The following is an 18137-nucleotide window of genomic DNA, read 5'->3' as shown; positions in this document are numbered from 1 at the left end:
CCCTCTTATTTTGAGCTATAAAGCAGCACTAATGTAGGAGGAGCAACAAAAAGAATCGAAACCTGAACTGCACCATAAATTGGCAATTTGCTAGACCTGATACTGGAGTCCTAACCTGTTAAGTATTTAGAAAGGCGGCGGCAGTGTAAGTAGTTCGTTTTGAAACTTTAGTTCACTCACTGTCGTAAGCGTTTTTCCTCGGATAGCGTGGAGACAGCACGGTATGTCAGGACTGTGTGCTCATGGTTCGTACAGAGCACGTCCCTTCTATCCTCTTCCTATAGGAGCCCCCACCGCTTCCTGTTTCTCTAGAACTACATCTCCCAGTAACATCTCTGGCATCGAGTTGAAAGTGAAAACAAACTTTAGGTTACCATTTCTTGGCAGTAGTAGCAGCACATGTCCTTTCTCTTCTGTTTTCCGCTTTACAGCTTGGGTGTGTACAAGAGAAGCCATCAATACTCATCGTCCTGAAGAAGGGGTCGGAGCCGGACCCCTCGGATTACTTTCCGAGAACAGCTGTCGGGCCCTCTTGAGAGGCCAGAAATCGACTCTTTTAAAGAGCTAATAATCCAAATTATGCAGTAAAAATCCGTCCATGAGTCTCACGTGAAATTTGACAACGTAAGGCCAGCTGGTGTTCCTGCTGCTGCCCCGATTGCTGAAGAAGGAAGTACATTTCATTCCCAAGAGCTGTTGTCGTAGCCATGTGGGGCTAGGAGAGGAGCAGTGATTCTTTACGGTATTAAGCAGTAAATATGGAGGCTGCCTGCAAATCAGATGGCGGGGAGCAGAGTCATCCTCGTAGCAGCGTGGAAGCGCCTGGGGACGCTTCTATGGACAGCTACCTGCGATCTCAGGGTTTATATAGAAAGCGGGTTGCCAAGGATGGATCCTGTCTTTTCAGGGCTGTAGCTGAGCAGGTAAGTAGTTTATTTAATTGAAGTAACCAGCAGTACTTGCACGTAAACGCTGGCGATAGCTGGGGGGTGGGGCGGAGGATGGATCTCATTAGTGAGTGTTAATAAGGATGAAAAACAAGGGAGTGAGGATTAAAAAAACGTTGTCTGTGTCAAGGGGAAAGCACCACATCTCAGGGAGGTTAGAGTCTGACATACTGGCATGTGTGCACACTCCTCGTGTTCCATCTAGGGACTTTAGGTTGAAGTTTTGAACTTCCCAGTCTCAGAAAAGGATTTTTTAGTGCAAAATTAGCACAAACTGGGAATAGTCACCTTGTATAAAAACCATCCAGGAAACAACTTTAAAGCCTTTCCCTGCTTTAGATTGTGAATGAGTTTGCTGAAGCTTTTGAGTAAGATAATGATATTCATGTCATGTCTCCCCCCCCCTCCCCCCAACCTATTTTGAAAAAAGAAAAGTGTCTTAAGTACAAATAAACTGCTGTGGTAGGACTAATGCTTCAGATTCTGACCTAGGTCTCCTCACTTTGAGTGGTATTGTTACAATGATCACGTTTCTCTTCCACTAACTAAAATTATAGACTAAATTCTTTGTTCAAAGTTATTCTGGTGATGGGAGTTTTCTTCTAAGGTGGTGATACTGGAAAAGGGGGAAACAAAGTCTGATGGACTATTGCTATGCTGTCAGTTCTGCTAAGAAATGCGTTGTACGGTTTGACTTAAATCTAATTTTAAGTAATATTCATACAGTTGTCTGTTTTGAAATATTCATCCAAAATTCATTTAAAAATGGGATTCTTTCCAAGCTTACATTAAACTGATATTCATTAAATCATCCAACCATTAATTTCACGGAGATTAAGAAATCACAGCTCTTCTCTTAATTCCCCCTCCCCCTCCTTCTATAGGTGTTACACTCACAATCTCACCATGTTGATGTTAGGAATGCCTGTATAAATTATCTTCGGAAAAACAGAGAAAAATTTGAAGCGGTAAGTAAATGCCAATTTTTTCCTAAGCATTAACTTTGTTTCCTTTCCTAGGTCTGTACTGCTATTTGTAGCAGGGTTTTTAATACCTAGGTCCAACTTAAGTAGGTGTTTAAAGCAAGTGACTCTAAAAAGGAATTGCAGCTTGTTCACTATGTTGGGTGAAAAGTATAGTCCATGCCAATTACTAAGCTTCACTACTAAATTTTAAATCAGTATACCACCATTTTATCGAAGACAAAAGCATTAATAAAACATCAGGAGAGAGGAATGATCAGTTATCCCAGGGGTGGCCAGCCCATGGCTCGCGAGCCACATGTGGCTCTTCACCCCTCAAAGTGCAGCTTGCGAAGCCTCCCCCCATGGCTTGTGAAACTATCCCATGCACCCCTACAAATGGTCCCCAGCTCCCTGTGCTTATCGGGTGCAGAGGAGCCATCTGAAGCAGCAAAATGGTGTTGGCAAGATGGTGGTGGCTGACTGGAGCCTGATGTGGCCAAAAAGCCTAACTGGTGGTTTTTAAAGGGGCAGTGTCGTCCCGTTCACCCCCCTCCCCCAAAACTCTGGTGCGGCTCTTCACATTTTTTCTGCCGCTGTTTCGGCTCTCTCTCTCTCTTCGTTCAATGGGTTGGCTATGCCTGAGTTATCCTGACTTGTCATGCAGGCAGGTTGGATCTGGTTAATGTTCTGCGTTTACCTCTGCCTCCCCTTTATGTATACTCCATTATACCTTGTCTTGTAACATAATTCAGACACAAATTATAAAACTACTTTATCTTTAAATATTCTAAATACAATGATTTATATATGACAATATAACTGACCTCAAATCCTTCCAATGCATTATTCCACTAAAACTCTAATTGGTATCTCTTATCTGTGTCCGGTTTATATAAAAAAAAAAAAAATGCTGCTCTCTTCCTTACTCAAGCCAACCATCTTTTCAATGCTTTCATGTGTTCTATTATTTCTTAAAACAGTTGTCTTATTCTTGTATATCTGCTTCTTGTGCTCTTGAAGTTGCTATTTTTCTCAATTGATATCGATCTTTCCTAGCCTGTCTTATTAGGCAGATCTGCACTTGGCTAGTAAATCATACATTTGTCTGGTTTGCTTTGCTTTATCATCTACACAGACCAAGAATCCTTTGCTGATAAGACACAAACCATGTTTGTAATTTTTTCATTTGAAGTTTTATTAGCAAATTGAGAGAGCTGTGTCAACAAAACACAAAGCAGAAAACATTTTCTTGTAATACTGTTAAATATATAATCTGTACTTTTTTAACATTGTTTTATACATATTGTTACAGCTAGTAACTAGACCCCATGAGCTTGTTGGAAGATCTACATTTCTTGGAATGTGCTCTCCCACCCTTTATATGTACACACCATACTAAAATAGAAAAGCTATTGAGTCCTATGTTTCCTGTGGTATTACTCCAAACTCTTACTAGATTGCTAAGTAATATCCTTTTACTGGATATCAGTCATAATATAATTATTATGTAAGTAACTTCTCACATTTTTGCTTTAGACTTTTACCATAAATAAGAGTGTGACTTGACTAATAAGGAATCATTGATATTAATGGATTAAGTGATTTTTTTTTTTTAATTATGTGGTACGATCATGTTACATGGAGTTTTTCAAACATATAAGAAATGAAGTTTCCTGGTAAGGGGTCCATTCTCTAATTCTTACAAGCAATTTATAGTTTAAAAGGAACTAGGGGGCTTGTGCCCCCTGCTTGTTACGCTCACCAACCTCTCTTGCAGGGGGTAAGAGACCTTGGCCACTGAGGGCTGGGCTACAGCGGTGCCAGCCCAGACCTCTTCTCTCTTCCCCCCCCGCCCCCAGCTGCACCAGCCCAAGCCCCCTTCCTCCCACCCCCCACCGCTTGGCCACAGCCTAACCAAACCTCCCCCTCCTGGGCTGCGTGGCGTGCTAGATCAGGCCTGGACCTGCCCCCACCCGAAGGAGCCAGGGAGGGCTGGTCTGGCAGAGGTTGGGGCCTGGAGTGGTAAGGGCAGGGGCTGGGCTTTACCTAGAATCATAGAGCTGCAAGAGACCTCAGGAGGTCATCAAGTCCAGCTCCCTGCCCAAAGCTGGACCAATACCAACTAAATCAACCCAGCCAGGGCATTGTCAAGTAGAGACTTAACCTCTAGGGATGGATATTCCACCACCTCCCTAGGTAACCTATTCCAGTGCTTCACCACTCTCCTAGTGAAATAGTTTTTCCTAGTATCCAACCTGGACCTCTCCCACCACAACTTGAGACCATTGCTCCTTGTTTGGCCATCTGTCACTACTGAGAACAGCATTTCTGCATCCTCTTTGGAACCTCCCTTCAGGAACTTGAAGGCTGCTATCCGATTCCCCTCACTCTTCTCTTCTGCAGACTAAACAAACCCAAATCCTCAGTCTCTCCTCATAGCTCATGTGCTCTAGCACCCTAATCATTTTGATGGCTCTCCACTGGACCCTCTCTAATGCGTCCACATCCTTTCTATAGTGGGGAGGGAAGGGGGGAGCAGAACTGGACACATTACTCCAGATGTGGCCTCACCAAAACCAAATAAAGAGGAATAATCACTTCTCTAGATCTGCTGTCAGTACTCCTCCTAATGCACCCTAATATGCCATTAGCACACGGTTGACTCATAGCCAGCTTCTCATCCACTGTAATCCCTGGGTCCTTTTCTGCAGAACTGCTACTTAGCCAGTCGATCCTCAGTCTGTAACAATGTTTGGGATTCTTCTGTCCCAAGTGCAGGACCCTACACTTGTCCTTGTTGAACCTCATCAGATTTCTTTTGGCCCAAACCGCTAATCTGTCTAGGTCACTTTGGACCCTATCTCTGCTCTCCAACATATCTACCTCTTCCCCATCTGAGTCATCTGCAAACTTGCTGAGAGTGCAATCCATCCCCTCATCCAGGTCATTAATAAAGATGTTGATCAAAACCAGTCCTAGGACTGATCCTTAGAGTACTCCACTAGAAACAGACCGCCAACCTGACATCGAGCCATTGATGGCTACCCATTGGGCCCCACAGTCTAGCCAGCTTTCTATCCATCTTATAGTCCGTTTATCCAATCCATATTCCCTTAATTTGCTGGCAAGAATATTGTGGGAGACTGTATCAGAAGCTTTGCTAATGTCAAGGTCTGGCACGTCCACTGACTTCCCCATATCCACAGAGCCAGTTTACCTCATCATAGAAGCTAATCAGATTGGTCAAGCACGACTTGCCCTTTGTGAATCCACGATCACTTTTTCCCTCTTCCAAGTGCTTCAACATGGATTCCTTGAGGATCTCCTCCATGATTTTTCTTGGGACTGAGGTAAGGCTGACGGGTCTGTAGTTCCCTGGATTGTCCTTCTTCCTTTTTTAAAAATGGACATTACATTTGCATTTTTCCAGTCATCCGGGATCTCTCCTGATCTCCACGACTTTTCAAAGATAATGGCCAAAGGCTCTGCAATGACATTTGCCAGTACTCTCGGATGCATTAAATCTGCACCCATAGATTTGTGTATGTTTAACTCTTGTAAATAGTTCCTGACCTGTTCTTTCCCCACCAAGGGCTGTCGACCTCCTTCCCATACTGCGTTGCCTAGTGCATTAGTCTGGGAGCTGACCTTGTCTGTGAAGACAGAGGCAAAGAAAGCATTGAGCACTTCAGCTTTTCCCACATCATCTGTCGCTAGGTTACCTCCCTCATCCAGTAAGGGGCCCACATCCTTTCTGATCATCCTGTTATTTCTAACATGCCTCTAGAATCCTTTCTTGTTACCCGTCACATCCCTTGATAGCTGCAATTCCAATATGCTTTCACCTTCCTGATAACTCCCCTACATTCTTGAGCAATATATTTATACTCCTCCCTAGTCATCTGTCCAAGTTTCCACTTCTTGTAAGCTTCCTTTTTGTATTTAAGCTCACCAAGGATTTCCCCAGTAAGCCATGCCTACTACCCAGCCTGTGAATCCTGTGATGTGTGACCTCACTTTGTTGTCCCATAGGGGGAAAAAAACCCCTTGTATAGAGAGAAAGATGACATGTCTTTGGATGTACATTCTGCAATCACAAACTTTTGAAAAAATTACGGAGCATGATTTTACATCCTAGAATATTCCTACAATTGCATTTGATTATTGTACTCAAAAGTGGTATCTGGTATTTAGATGTTAGTTTATATTTGAGAAATCTTTGATAACTTTTAAGCTGATCTATTTTTTTTTTTTAAAAAAAAAAGGTCGGTGCAGGAACAATATATTCAGTTCATACTTTTATTTATGTGTAAAGGTCACCAGTGATAACACGTTTAAAAAAAAAAAAAAAAGTTCTATTGCTTGCTTTCATTTTCAAAGAAGTACATTTTTGCTTTCTCCTATGCTACACCATGTGCTTGGGAGGTACTCTTTGCAGATAACCACAGATCATCATCATTCTTCTTCTTAAACAATCCTTAGCCAAGATCCTTATGAAGAACTTAACAATTAGGCTTTGTGCTGAAAATTTTGCCTATCCTGCTGACTAATATTGTCTCATTATTTCTTTGTACGCCTGCACCTGTCTCTCCGTATCATTCTGTTGTCTCATTTTCTGCTTAGTCTGTACTTTTTTTGGGGTAAGAACCAACTTTTTGTTCTGTTTGGATAGCACCTAACATAGTGGGGTCCTGGTCTGTGGCTTTGGTTCCTACGTATTATGGCAATACAAATAAACAGTAATAATGTAGTAAACACTTGCTGTCATTTTTACAGTTTATAGAAGGGCCATTTGAAGAGTATTTAAAGTGCTTGGAAAACCCCCAGGTATGTATTACTTAATTAAATGTGAATTGTAGAATATAATTTCTATTTATTTTGTCCAACTGAAATTAGCTTAAGATACCTCAGTGAATTGAATTATATGTTATATAGAATGTGTGCACAGACACATTTGAGAGAGATTTGCACTATTTTGGAGTTTGTATTTTTGAAAATTATTTAAAAAATGATAGTTTAAAAGATCATAAAATTGCATGTGGGCAGATGCTCACTTGTTGGATTTTTCTTTTTGTGTGGTATGACAGTAGCGTATGGAAGTAGAGGAAGGGCTATGGTCTGTTGATCAGTTTTGTTCAGTTGCTGGCTGCAATTCTCTTTTTTTTTTTTTTTTTTTTCTTTAAATTCTGTGATCGTATCTGTCACTACTCCACAGTAGCATCATCAGTGGTACCAGAGTTGGCACAAGTGCTAGGTCTCTGCTTCCCACATTACTGCCTCTCTTTTGGTGGTGTGTGAAACCTATTGTGAGAGAGAGACTGCTGTTCCAGGGAGCATTAACTTACCTACATTATAATTGCCATGTTACCCTGAAAAGGAAATATATATATTTTTAAAAATGAATCACAACCGTTCTGGTTTTTGTTTTGATTTTAAAAATTCTTTCATTTCCTTATGCTAGTGCACAGACATAAAAAAATAAAATGAAACTGACAGTTTTCTTTATACATGCGTAAAGAAGTATAAATGGCAAATAAAAATCTAAATGGAAATTCTCTGTCTGTTACCTAAGGTACAGTACTAACAAAGATGGAGGAGATCTGGTTTTTGAAAATGTGTTTACTAGGAGAGCAAAACCATTGTTAAAATGTGGAAAAGAAAGTATAGGAAAAATAAAATGTGCAGTACTATGTTACTAAATCTGTTTAATAAAATATATAATCTAAAGAGATGCATATTTTTCAGTAACATGTACATCTAGCCATTTACAGAGATCCTATCTTGACCTTTCTGTCATACAAGGAAGTCGGGAGTCTGTATGGCCACCCAAGTGAACTTTTGTCTTGGCTTCTAAAAATTATTTGCAAAGGAGAAAAAAAGGCTTTGTCTCAAGTAGATAAGGCCATGAAGTAAGGATTTTTAGTTAGTGGTGGAACTATAATGATATATAGGTGCATAATTCAAACTACTAGTCTAGATATTGTGCATTGATGTAATCCATGACTTTCTCATGCATCTTACCCCTGGGTAACATGTACTCATATAAATAATGGTTTATAATAGGGCAATAGAGCACTGAGGGGAGCTATGTTGGTCACAAAATCTCTTGACATAGACAAGCCCTATCATATGTAGAAGTATCAGGAAAACGCTACCTAAAAATAAAAAGCAAATCGACCCATTTTACGTTTATAAAGAAGACACAAGGTATTACAGTAAACTTCCGATAATCCGACACCTTTAGGACCCAGAGGGTGCCAGATCATCAGATATGCCAGACTATTGGAAGGGGAGGCTATGAGGGTCTGGGGTGGAGTGGGGGGCATGCGCCCCTTGGCGCTATGGGACCAACCCGGCAGCACCCCAGCTGCTCTGTCCCGGGTTTCCCGGAGTCAGTCGTTGGTCAGTTTCGGAGCACTTCCGGGTTCCAGATGGTGCTGGACCATCAGGAGTGCCAAACCGCTGGAGTTTTACTGTACTACTATTACTCTCAAGCCTATTTTTCTGAAATTTAGTTAATTAGAAATTCACCTTTTCAGCTCTCAGTTCTAAATTAATGTTTGGTTTAGTTTTATTATGCAATTAACAGACATTTAAAAAAAAGAGAGAAGAAAATCTAAAAGTTCTGTGTCACATCCTATGAGTTTTTGGATACTGCATTAGGGTGATAATGAAAACAGTAGCTTTCGCTTGTTAGAGGCTTGTCTACAGTAGGAGTTTATTATTCACTGATTTAGTTTGTGTATTAAAATAACCTGCATACACCCAACACAACTCTGAAAGTATACTAATTTGTCTACTTAATACATATTCTTTAATGTACTTTGAAAGAGTTTTTAATTGTGTATTGAGTTAGTGGTTTGAATCTGGCTGTTAGTATTGACCATAGTTCTTTACCATCTGTTTGATCTTTGAGAAGCAAGATGTTAGTCTCATTCTAGATCCTAGTAGACAGGTGTGCACATAAAAATAACACAACTAGAACAATTATCATTGTTCTTTTTGGTAGTTTGTGCAGATAAGCTAAGAGAGTGGGTGATCAGGGAAACTTGAACTATATCTATATGATTCTCTCTGAAATGGTCTGTCCAGTTCAGCATTGAGACATTCCCTCAGGCATTGTGAAGCTTGTGTTTGTTTTCTGTGTCTTACTTGGAATTTGATTAAACAGAAGGCTTGAATTTCAGGATAATAATTCTAGTACCTTTCCTAATAGATACATTAAAAATGAATTTTTAAAAAGTAGGTTTTGAGTGCCAGGTTCTCTGATATTACTCCTCTAAAAGAGAATCTTGGCAACCCATTTTGATTATTCCTTCAACAAATCTAGAATGAGTAAAGAGAGACATTTGAATTTATTTGGACTCAAAGACTTTTTGAGAGAGAGTTTCTTACTGGAAAACATTGTAGTGTCAGAATTGTTTCTCTGCTTTCTTCTGCACTGGGGAGGAATTATGGGAGATGTTTGTGATGGGTTCCTCCTGGGGTGCCAGCTAGAACTGGTGTACCACTGAGCCCTTAACCCACTAGCTAGGGTTCCCTTTAATACTGTACTGCTGTGACAAGCTGCAGAGCTCTCTAGTTTTGTCCCTTCAGTGGCATGCATCCAGGTAGGAACATTACCTGGCAGCAGCATATTCAGGCAGGCTTTTTAACCAGTCCTTGCTTAGGGAGGCTTCAGCTAGGGCATGTATCAGATCCTAAGATGTATACCCTTTTAGAGTGTAAACCCGAAGTTATACTGTCTTGCATTGCACAGGGAACTGCGTAAAGTAACGCCCCTCTGTGTGAAGAGGAATACGCAACAACTTTCTGCCTCAAGTTTTGGCTCCCGTACACTGGAGTGGACATTAATTGGCTATGATGTATACAGTGATGTATGTCTATCCTCTTTCCCACCTCTCAGTGGCAGTAATTAGGAAACCAAGGTCTTTCAGGCTAAAAGGCAAGACCTTTGTATTATCTAGGTCATAGTATCTTAGTGCCCATTGTATTTTAAAAAAAGAAATACCCTGAGAGAGGTCATATTGGTATGTCTACATTGCATTCCTCTTTCAAGAGAGGAATGCAAATGAGCGAAATTGCAAATGAAGCGAAGATTTGAATTTCCTGCGCTTCATTTGCATAATTGCGTCCGGGCGCTATTTTGAAATAGCATTTCTTTTTTCGAAATAGGGTATTTCAAAATAGCGCCCGGACGAAATTATGCAAATGAAGCGCGGGAAATTCAAATCTTCGCTTCATTTGCAATTTCGCTCATTTGCATTCCTCTCTCAAAAGAGGAATGCAATGTAGACATATCCTCAGAATGGGTGCTTATTTAGACCTATTTCTCTTGCACGTCCTTTTAATTTAAGACTTGCAAGGACAGTTTTAAAGGTATTGGATACAATTTTCAAAAGCACCTAATAAAAATCACCAATGAGAATTCTAGTGGGAGGTATGCTTCTAAGTCAGTTTGCAAAATTTTACATACTGCTTGCTTGTGTTTGATAATTGTATCTTTAAAACTTTATTTTCATTATCTCTTATGTATGATTTCTAAATTTATGTAGAGAACAGTTGTGAAAAACAGCATCCGTACTCTAGTCCAAGTTACAAAATGTATGATTTTTCTGTTCCATAATTCAAAATGAGTGTGAATACATAAAGTAAAATCTTTAGTCAAAATCCAAGCTTAGAATGTTACATGTTGTTTTTTTCTTTAAATGTATCCATATATGCAATAAAACTTTACAAAGAAATTCTTTCAAATAAACTGTTTTCCTTTTCAAAACAGGAATGGGTTGGACAAGTGGAAATAAGTGCCCTTTCCCTTATGTACAAGTAAGCAAAATGTTAATACCATTTAATACGGTAATATTTTCTATTATACGACCCATTTCAATTAATTGGGTGCATATATGAAGTATGTAGCTAATGAAACAATTGAAATATTAGGTCTTTGTCAACATAATGTTCTGTTATTTTAGCCCAACTATGTAAATAAAATATTACTTTCAAAGTACTTAGGTGAGCTTTAGGTGCATGAAGTTTCCAGTTGCCGCCTTGTGTGAGGTTCTATGCTTTTTGCATTTTAAGTTGTCAGTGAGACTCAGTTTTAGAGCCACAAGCTCTGGACAGATGAAAGCGGATTGAACTGCTGGCCAGGACATATTTAGTCTGTAAAGACAAACTGCTGGTAGTCTTACTGCTTCATTATTTTTTGCTGGTTAGTTATGGGCCAGATGTAGCACTAATGTAGACCGATGCAACTCCATTGAAGTCAGTCATTTCACTTGCGAGTACCAGGACCAAATCTGGACTTATGTCTCTAGGCAGAATCATTTACATGCATTTGTAACTGGAGGGGGAAGGCGTCTGGCCTTCTCCCAGGGAGGCTTTGCTGTGGGCTCTGCAGTATAAAGCTTTATTTAAGCTTTATACTGCAGAGTCTGCAGCACATGTAGCTATGTAATTGCTAGGATTTTAGCGGTTACACGGTTACATTTTAAAACCACTTTATGTCCCTAGTTTGTGCTCCACCTAGGGATGTTAAATTTAGATTAATCAACTAATTGAATAGTGATGGAATTTGCAATGGCTATTTGATTAGTTGATAAGGGTACCTTCACCTTTGAAATGTAGCAAGATCCCCACCGGCTCTTGCTACATTTCAAAGGCAGAAGTGGCATGGGGAGCACAGAGCCAGCCGGGGGGGACTGCTTGAGTTCCCCACTGGCCCTGTGCTCCCGATGCCACTTCTACCTTGAAATGTACAAGAGCCCCCCAGAGGCTCTTGTATTTTTCAAAAGCAGGTAGCATGGGATCAGGAAGGGGGCTGCTTGAGTCCCCAGCTGGCCCTGTGCTTCCCACAGTGCTGCTGCTTTTGAAATGTAGCAAGAGCCTAGTCGACTAGTTTCTTACATCCCTAGCAGTCACAGCCTTTGCTACTAGCTTTTTATTGCTTGGTGTTTGGTAATGTTTTCTAGATCTCCTGAAAAGAAATGGCTCATCTGGAAGACAGAAAAATTTAAGTCCAGAAGACTTAGAATACATTTTTTCCTTTCAGAACTATTTCATGTAAATTTGTGCTTAGACTATTTTTCTATTTAGAAATACTTACCTATGAACACATAAATTAATCTTGCAGATCTTAGTAGTCATTTCCGATTAGTTTAGTAGAGGAAGAAATAGAGAAACATAGTGATCACTGAACAAAGAACTAAAAAGGCGGGAATTTTATCCAGAGAATAAAGACAAATATAATATATACATTTAAGATTGACAGATTGATAATGTGGAAATGAAAGGGTAAAGATTGATACTCTTTCACTCATGTTCTTGTATGTCTTTAACTGAATTTTGCAGTTAGTTGGTATCACATTTTTATTTTATGTGCTATTTTTCAATTAATAAAAGAAAAGGTTTTTTAAAATGCAAATTTGTTATATTCTAATTCATAATATGGAATAGGCTCTTTGTGTTTGTGTGTATGAATCCTTCTAAGTGTGGCGTGATAGTTATTTCATCTTGAAAAGCATGTCTTTGTAAAAGATGAAACTCAGTTCTCATAAACATGCTGGATTGACAGCTCCTGAGATTGAAATTCTCTAACTGCACAACAGTTACTGTTGCAGGGATAGTCCAAGCTTCCTAATGTTGCCTCAGCAATGTGCTTCAACTCTGTTGTAGAAATAAGGAAGCAGCCTATTCTCCATGTGTATTATAACATTATTAATATTTGTATGCAAAGTAGCAATTGGGTTGCAAATGGTCACTACATTTCACTAGCCATTTGACAAGAAATGAAACAATTTAAGAGGTCTCTATACACTGTTACTTTGTTGATTACAGTACTTTAACCCTTAAACTAGTGGAGTGAGAAATTCTATGAAAACTTTGAATAAATACTTGGGGGAGAGAGGAACATCCTAACTAAAAATACCTTATGGATTTGTCCAAAGTACAACACTGAATGTCATGTCTCACGTTTACAAGTTTAACTTTTATTAGTTTCATGCAGTGCTTTGACTTGCTCAGAGTTAAAAAACCTAGGTGTTTTCTTTTGTTTTAGTGCACAATTTGTGTGTTTTGTGTTTTAAATCTGAAAACTAGCATTTTTTTTTTAACTTATAAATATTGCTGTGGTGCTATCTGGAAGTAATAGTTCAGTAACATCATGACCCTATTGTCCTCTATGGACTGAGTTTCTACAAGATGTAGCATGGCCAAGGATTCCTGTGATGCGCTGCCTCACCTCTCCAGGGGGTGAACCATAGTGCACCACAGGAGATGTAGTTCAACCTGAGAACTTGGCCTATAGAGGAAAATAAGAGTACAAAGCAACTAAACTACAGCTCTCATAAGGTGCTGCATCAGGAGCTGCAAAATATTTTGGATTTGAATTTCTGTTCAGAAAATCAAAATTTTCTGTGGTGAATAAACCAATTTTTTATTAAACTAACATTATTCACTGTTTCTTTTGAGTTATTTTAAGCATTTTTTTTAAGCTCAGATATTCCTTGAATTCTCACTCGAATTTTTTTCTCTAGGAAGGATTTTATAATATATCAGGAACCAAATGCTTCACCTTCACATGTCACTGAAAATGGCTTTCCTGACCAGGTAAAACCAAAGCCAAATAAAACTATTTTTAAGACGAAGGTGCACTTACAAATTAAAATGTTCTTAAACAAAATATGTAATCACAAATGTCATAGAGGTTGGACTGCTCCGGTCCAGCACCCTTGGGACCTGACTGATCCCAAACAAGGGAATTTGCCAGACCAGGGGAGATCTCCAGCTATTCACCTCCCCAGCCCACTACCTCTCCCTGCTGCTGGCCCTAGCTGCCCCATCTCTCCTCATCCAGGGCTACTGTGTCCCTGGTCCAGCTGCTGGGGCTGCCAGCCCTCTTGCCACTGGGCTCCCAGCCAGGACCCCCTGGTCTCCAGGCATTGACAGACCAAAGAGTCCTGGTTTTAGGAGGTCCAACCTGTATTAGTAATGTATATTTTTAGTAGCTTAGGACTTGTTACAATTTGAGTGTCACAGTCTTCTCTTCATAATGAAAAAAACAAACAGATTAAAACAGTGTAGCCCCTAATTTTGGAGGCTTAATAGAATGAAGCAACAGAATGCAGTTATGCAATAAGAATAACTCTTATTGTGATACACTGTATGTTTATATTTGGTAATTATTCAGTTTGATACTAATATGTAGTTGGTTTATTTAAATGGGGCGAGTCTTAAATTCCTTACTATTGGTGCATAATGTCAAATTATCTGCTACAAATCAAACCTCTTATCTAATTTTTTTCCTTTATTAGCAGAATTTTTTATGTGACTAGATCCAGTGAATAGCCACAGAAAATGTTCGCTATTTTTATGTCTAGAAATTATGAAGCCCTGAAAATTTTGCAACACAATATGTGGATGCATAGAACTGCATTAAAAGTGTTGTTAACTTTATAAAATCATCACACAATAAATCACTTGTTTAAATATCCTTTCTCTGTTCTTCCCTAGGTACTACTGTGTTTTTCAAATGGAAATCACTATGATATTGTTTATCCTATAGAGTATACACAAAGAGCTGCTTTGTGCCAATGTAAGTACTATTTTGGTTGGTAAGCTTCTCATTAAAGCATGTGGCTTCACCAAAGGTCCAAAAAAGCGATCACCTTTTGTTTTGAGCTATTAATACATTTTCATCTAGATTTCTTTTCCTTTGCTTAAAGTATATTGTATTAAAACATACCATTGTAGTGATGTGGTTTTCAACTCATGTAGAACTACATCTAATTAAGGCTGCATCATTGTCGCCAGACACTTCAGTTATGATCTTGTCATCTTTTGAAACATGATTAAATTGATTGTGTGTAGTAAAGGAAAGAGAGAAGTATTTATCGTAGGTAAAGCTAAATGCAAAAGAAATAGCTTATTTCTTCTTTATTAGGTCTGGATTCTAATTATCATTTAGACTTCACCTCCTAATTCATAGTGAATTGCATTATCACTTAGTCACAGCAGCAGTTGTATATCTGTATTTAAATATTGAGAGAATGTCATTGTTAATTTTGGAGTCTTAGCATGTCTGAATTTCCACTCAAGTCAGGAGTGTTAATGAGCATGAATGAGAATTGTAGGGTTAGCCCTTAAATGAACTTTGTCTTGGATTCTTTTATTGGTATTTGCTGTAGTGCTCAAAGGCCTCTATTTCAGTATGAGGGGCCATTGTGCCAGGTACTCTACAGACATTGCCCTATTGAAAAATCAAGGCCTCAGTGTGCATGCCCATGTAATTGCACAATTGGTGTCAAAGTCACTACCTCAAAGAGCTGAGGGCTTACTTTTTAGTAGTGCTGAGCACTCTCAGTTGAAATCGATGGGGACTCCACTTGTAAAAATCTGGTTCCTATAGTCTGTAAACTATAACTCCATTTCTTCTTCAGGTAACATTTCAAAAATTTTCTTGACACCATTTAAAATAAACTCAGCATTTATGGAGGAACATTTCATTTGCAGTTATTAAGTTTGAATGTATTTTTTTTTCTCCCAGCTCTTCTTTATGAGCTGTTGTATGAAAAAGTATTTTGTATTGATGTGAATAAAATCCTAGTGGAACTAAGCATGACAGAAGAAAATAATGGTAACAGTGAAGTGTCTGATTCAGATTCAGAAGACAACTGCAAGTAAGAGATATTTTAAAATTAATTAATTATTAAATTATGGTTGAGCAATTCATAGTGATTAGATATTCAGTAGAGCTGTTGGAACAAAACTTTCATTTTTATAAACACTTTTAAAGAGAAGAAAAAGATCAAGGGCAAATTGTAATGTGCAACAAATTATGAAATTTGTACTTTTAACTAGATAATATATAGGATTTTGTGGTGGTTTATGCCTGTATTCCAAGTTTGGATCACATGTATTAGAGAAAGTGCTACCCCCACTACATTCCCCCTCTTTCTGTCAAATTGCAGAAGTCTTTCTCTGGGGAATTTGGCAGTGTTCCAGCTCCATATATGGAGGAGGGAATGCAATGAAGTATGGGGACTGGCCCTGCTGGATTCTTATGATGCTGAAAACCATGAGAGGAAGCTTGTGGAAGCTTCTACAGAAAAGTCAAATTCTGATCTTGTTGACTCCATAGGCAACATTGGAATTAGTCCAGATTTACAATGCTCTCAGTTATGTCAGAATTTAGACAAAAATCTGCTTCAACTGCTTCCCCTTCTGTTGGGGATTCTGGGTCAATTGGGGTGATTCCCAGCAGCATGGCTTTTGTAGTATGTCAGTGTATAGATGCTTATCTGGATATGATGCTACATCATAAGATGTTTTTGCAACCAAGATGGCATATAGTCACTTGAAACTTGACTGAAACCTAAATTCATTTTAGTTTTGACTTTTGCTCATTGGAAATCTGGATAAAGCTAGTGCATGTAACTGTACTCCTGTCTTAACACAAATGGATATACTTTGATGCTTTTGTTAAGCAATATTATTTTTTTCATGTTATTAGGAAGCAGCATAGTGTGTTTCTTTAATGGTTTATCTGGAGGGAACTTTTTTTAAGAGTAAATCTAATTTTTATAGAAATAAAAACTTTGCCATAGCTGCTATTATGTAATGAAGTAGTGAAGAGTTTAAATACAGAAGATGAAATTTTCTTAGAAATAAGATATTTTATTTCCCCTCTGTTCATGGGAAGCAAACTTTCCAATGCAGCAGGTATAGAAGATGAGGGAAACCTATAAGGACCAGACTTAGGCTAGGTAATAAATATGGGTTGATTAGAGGGCCTCGTTTGTTTCTTCAGTTGAGTTGTGTTCTCTCGGGTCTGATTACTGAAGTTTCATCTAAAGGACTTACATTTCCTATTTGAAATTTTTACTGAGTGAGTTGCTAAATCTAATTTGGAACTGTACAGAATTTTATTTATGCATGTAATGAGTAGCTTTTTATTTTTGGGAACTTAGTAATTATGAAGGTTAGGGGTTATTGTTGTGTATATAATATGGAAGGTATTTCTGACCTGTGTGAGAGTCCTAATTACAACTACTATAATTTAAAACGTCTTCTCCTTTCCAGAAGTAAAACTACTGCAGTTACTGATATGAATGGATTAAAGTCTCTTTCTGGCAGCAAGGTATTTTTACATTAACATTTCTTCCTACTTAGTTGTACTTGCCTGTATTTTACAGAGGTGTTAGTGTTTCTCAAGTAACTTGACTTACTTCATTTTTTAGGTAGGGTACATTAGGAAAACTATAGCTTTTAAAATTATATTCAGATTTGCATTTGAAATGTCAGGATTAGGGACCCTTTTTATTGCTTAGTGAAGTGTGTAGCTTCATTGCTATATGTTGAAAGGAAATTCCCTTGACTTATACTTTCATAGGTAGCTGTTAATGCTTTTATGAGCACCTAAATGCTTTACATACCAGTTTGAATCTTATGTGAATGAAAAGATAGTAAATGAGTGGCTATAAAGCTGCATGGATTTGGCCACTTACTACTTTGTTCTGTTTTGCACAGCACCTTAAGAACAATGGAAATCCCACCTCATTTTTGCCTAAAAAAATTCTTAAGTCACTCAATCCATCAGTTTACAGAAATGTTGAATATGAAGTTTGGCTACAATCAAAACAGGGTAAGTTAGCATTTAAGGCCCCATCCACAGCCCATCTCTTGCAAGTCGATCTATAAGCATGGGCCCTGTGAGTCCCCAGTAATGCTATGAGCAGGTTCAGAGATCTGCCCACATAAGTCAGCTTGCAGATTCAGGCTGTCTACACTGCAGGCTTCTTGTGCAAGAGCACACCAACACCTCAAAGCGCATTGCAAAAGTGGTGTGCTTTGTGCAAGAGAGCGTCCACAGTGCATGGATGCTTTTGCACAAGAAAGCTCTGATGGCCATTCACAGAATGTGAATTTTTCTCAGAGGTTTCTTGTGCAAGAAACCCCTCTGAAGCATCCACACTTGCCTTTTTGCACAATAGTTGTAGCACAAAAGGGAGTGAGTTATGCCTTGTAGAAGGAGGTTTACCTACACTGGCAAAAGCCCTCTGTTCTGCCATTTTAATACTGATTTACTTGCGCAAAAGCGCATTTAAGGTGTGGATGCTCTGCAGGTATTTGTGCAAAAATGGCCGTTTTTGCGCAAAGACCTTGCAGTGTAGATGTACTTTCAGGGACTAAGTGATTATTTCTGTTCCAAGATTCTAAAGCAGTGGTC

The 18137-nt window shown here is 38.8% G+C and overlaps 1 protein-coding gene across 2 annotated transcripts in view; it reads left to right on the top strand.

Annotated features, from left to right (window-relative positions):
• Positions 1–758: 758 nt before the first annotated feature.
• OTUD4 (OTU deubiquitinase 4) overlaps positions 759–18137 on the top strand; it is a 51155-nt gene continuing 33776 nt past the window's right edge. For both annotated transcript variants that reach the window (XM_075929876.2, XM_089777996.1), the window contains exons 1-9: positions 759–923; positions 1832–1915; positions 6689–6739; positions 10692–10738; positions 13447–13519; positions 14423–14504; positions 15456–15588; positions 16991–17048; positions 17438–17552. In XM_075929876.2, the coding sequence (XP_075785991.2) occupies positions 759–923; positions 1832–1915; positions 6689–6739; positions 10692–10738; positions 13447–13519; positions 14423–14504; positions 15456–15588; positions 16991–17048; positions 17438–17552 (808 nt within the window). The remainder of the gene's footprint in view (positions 924–1831; positions 1916–6688; positions 6740–10691; positions 10739–13446; positions 13520–14422; positions 14505–15455; positions 15589–16990; positions 17049–17437; positions 17553–18137) is intronic.

This window comes from Pelodiscus sinensis, chromosome 4 (genome assembly GCF_052426305.1).
Source record: "Pelodiscus sinensis isolate ZL-2025 chromosome 4, ASM5242630v1, whole genome shotgun sequence".
Classification (NCBI taxonomy): domain Eukaryota; kingdom Metazoa; phylum Chordata; order Testudines; family Trionychidae; genus Pelodiscus; species Pelodiscus sinensis.
The sequence above is the reverse complement of the archived record's forward strand: the minus strand, read 5'-3'. Positions and strand labels throughout refer to the sequence as shown.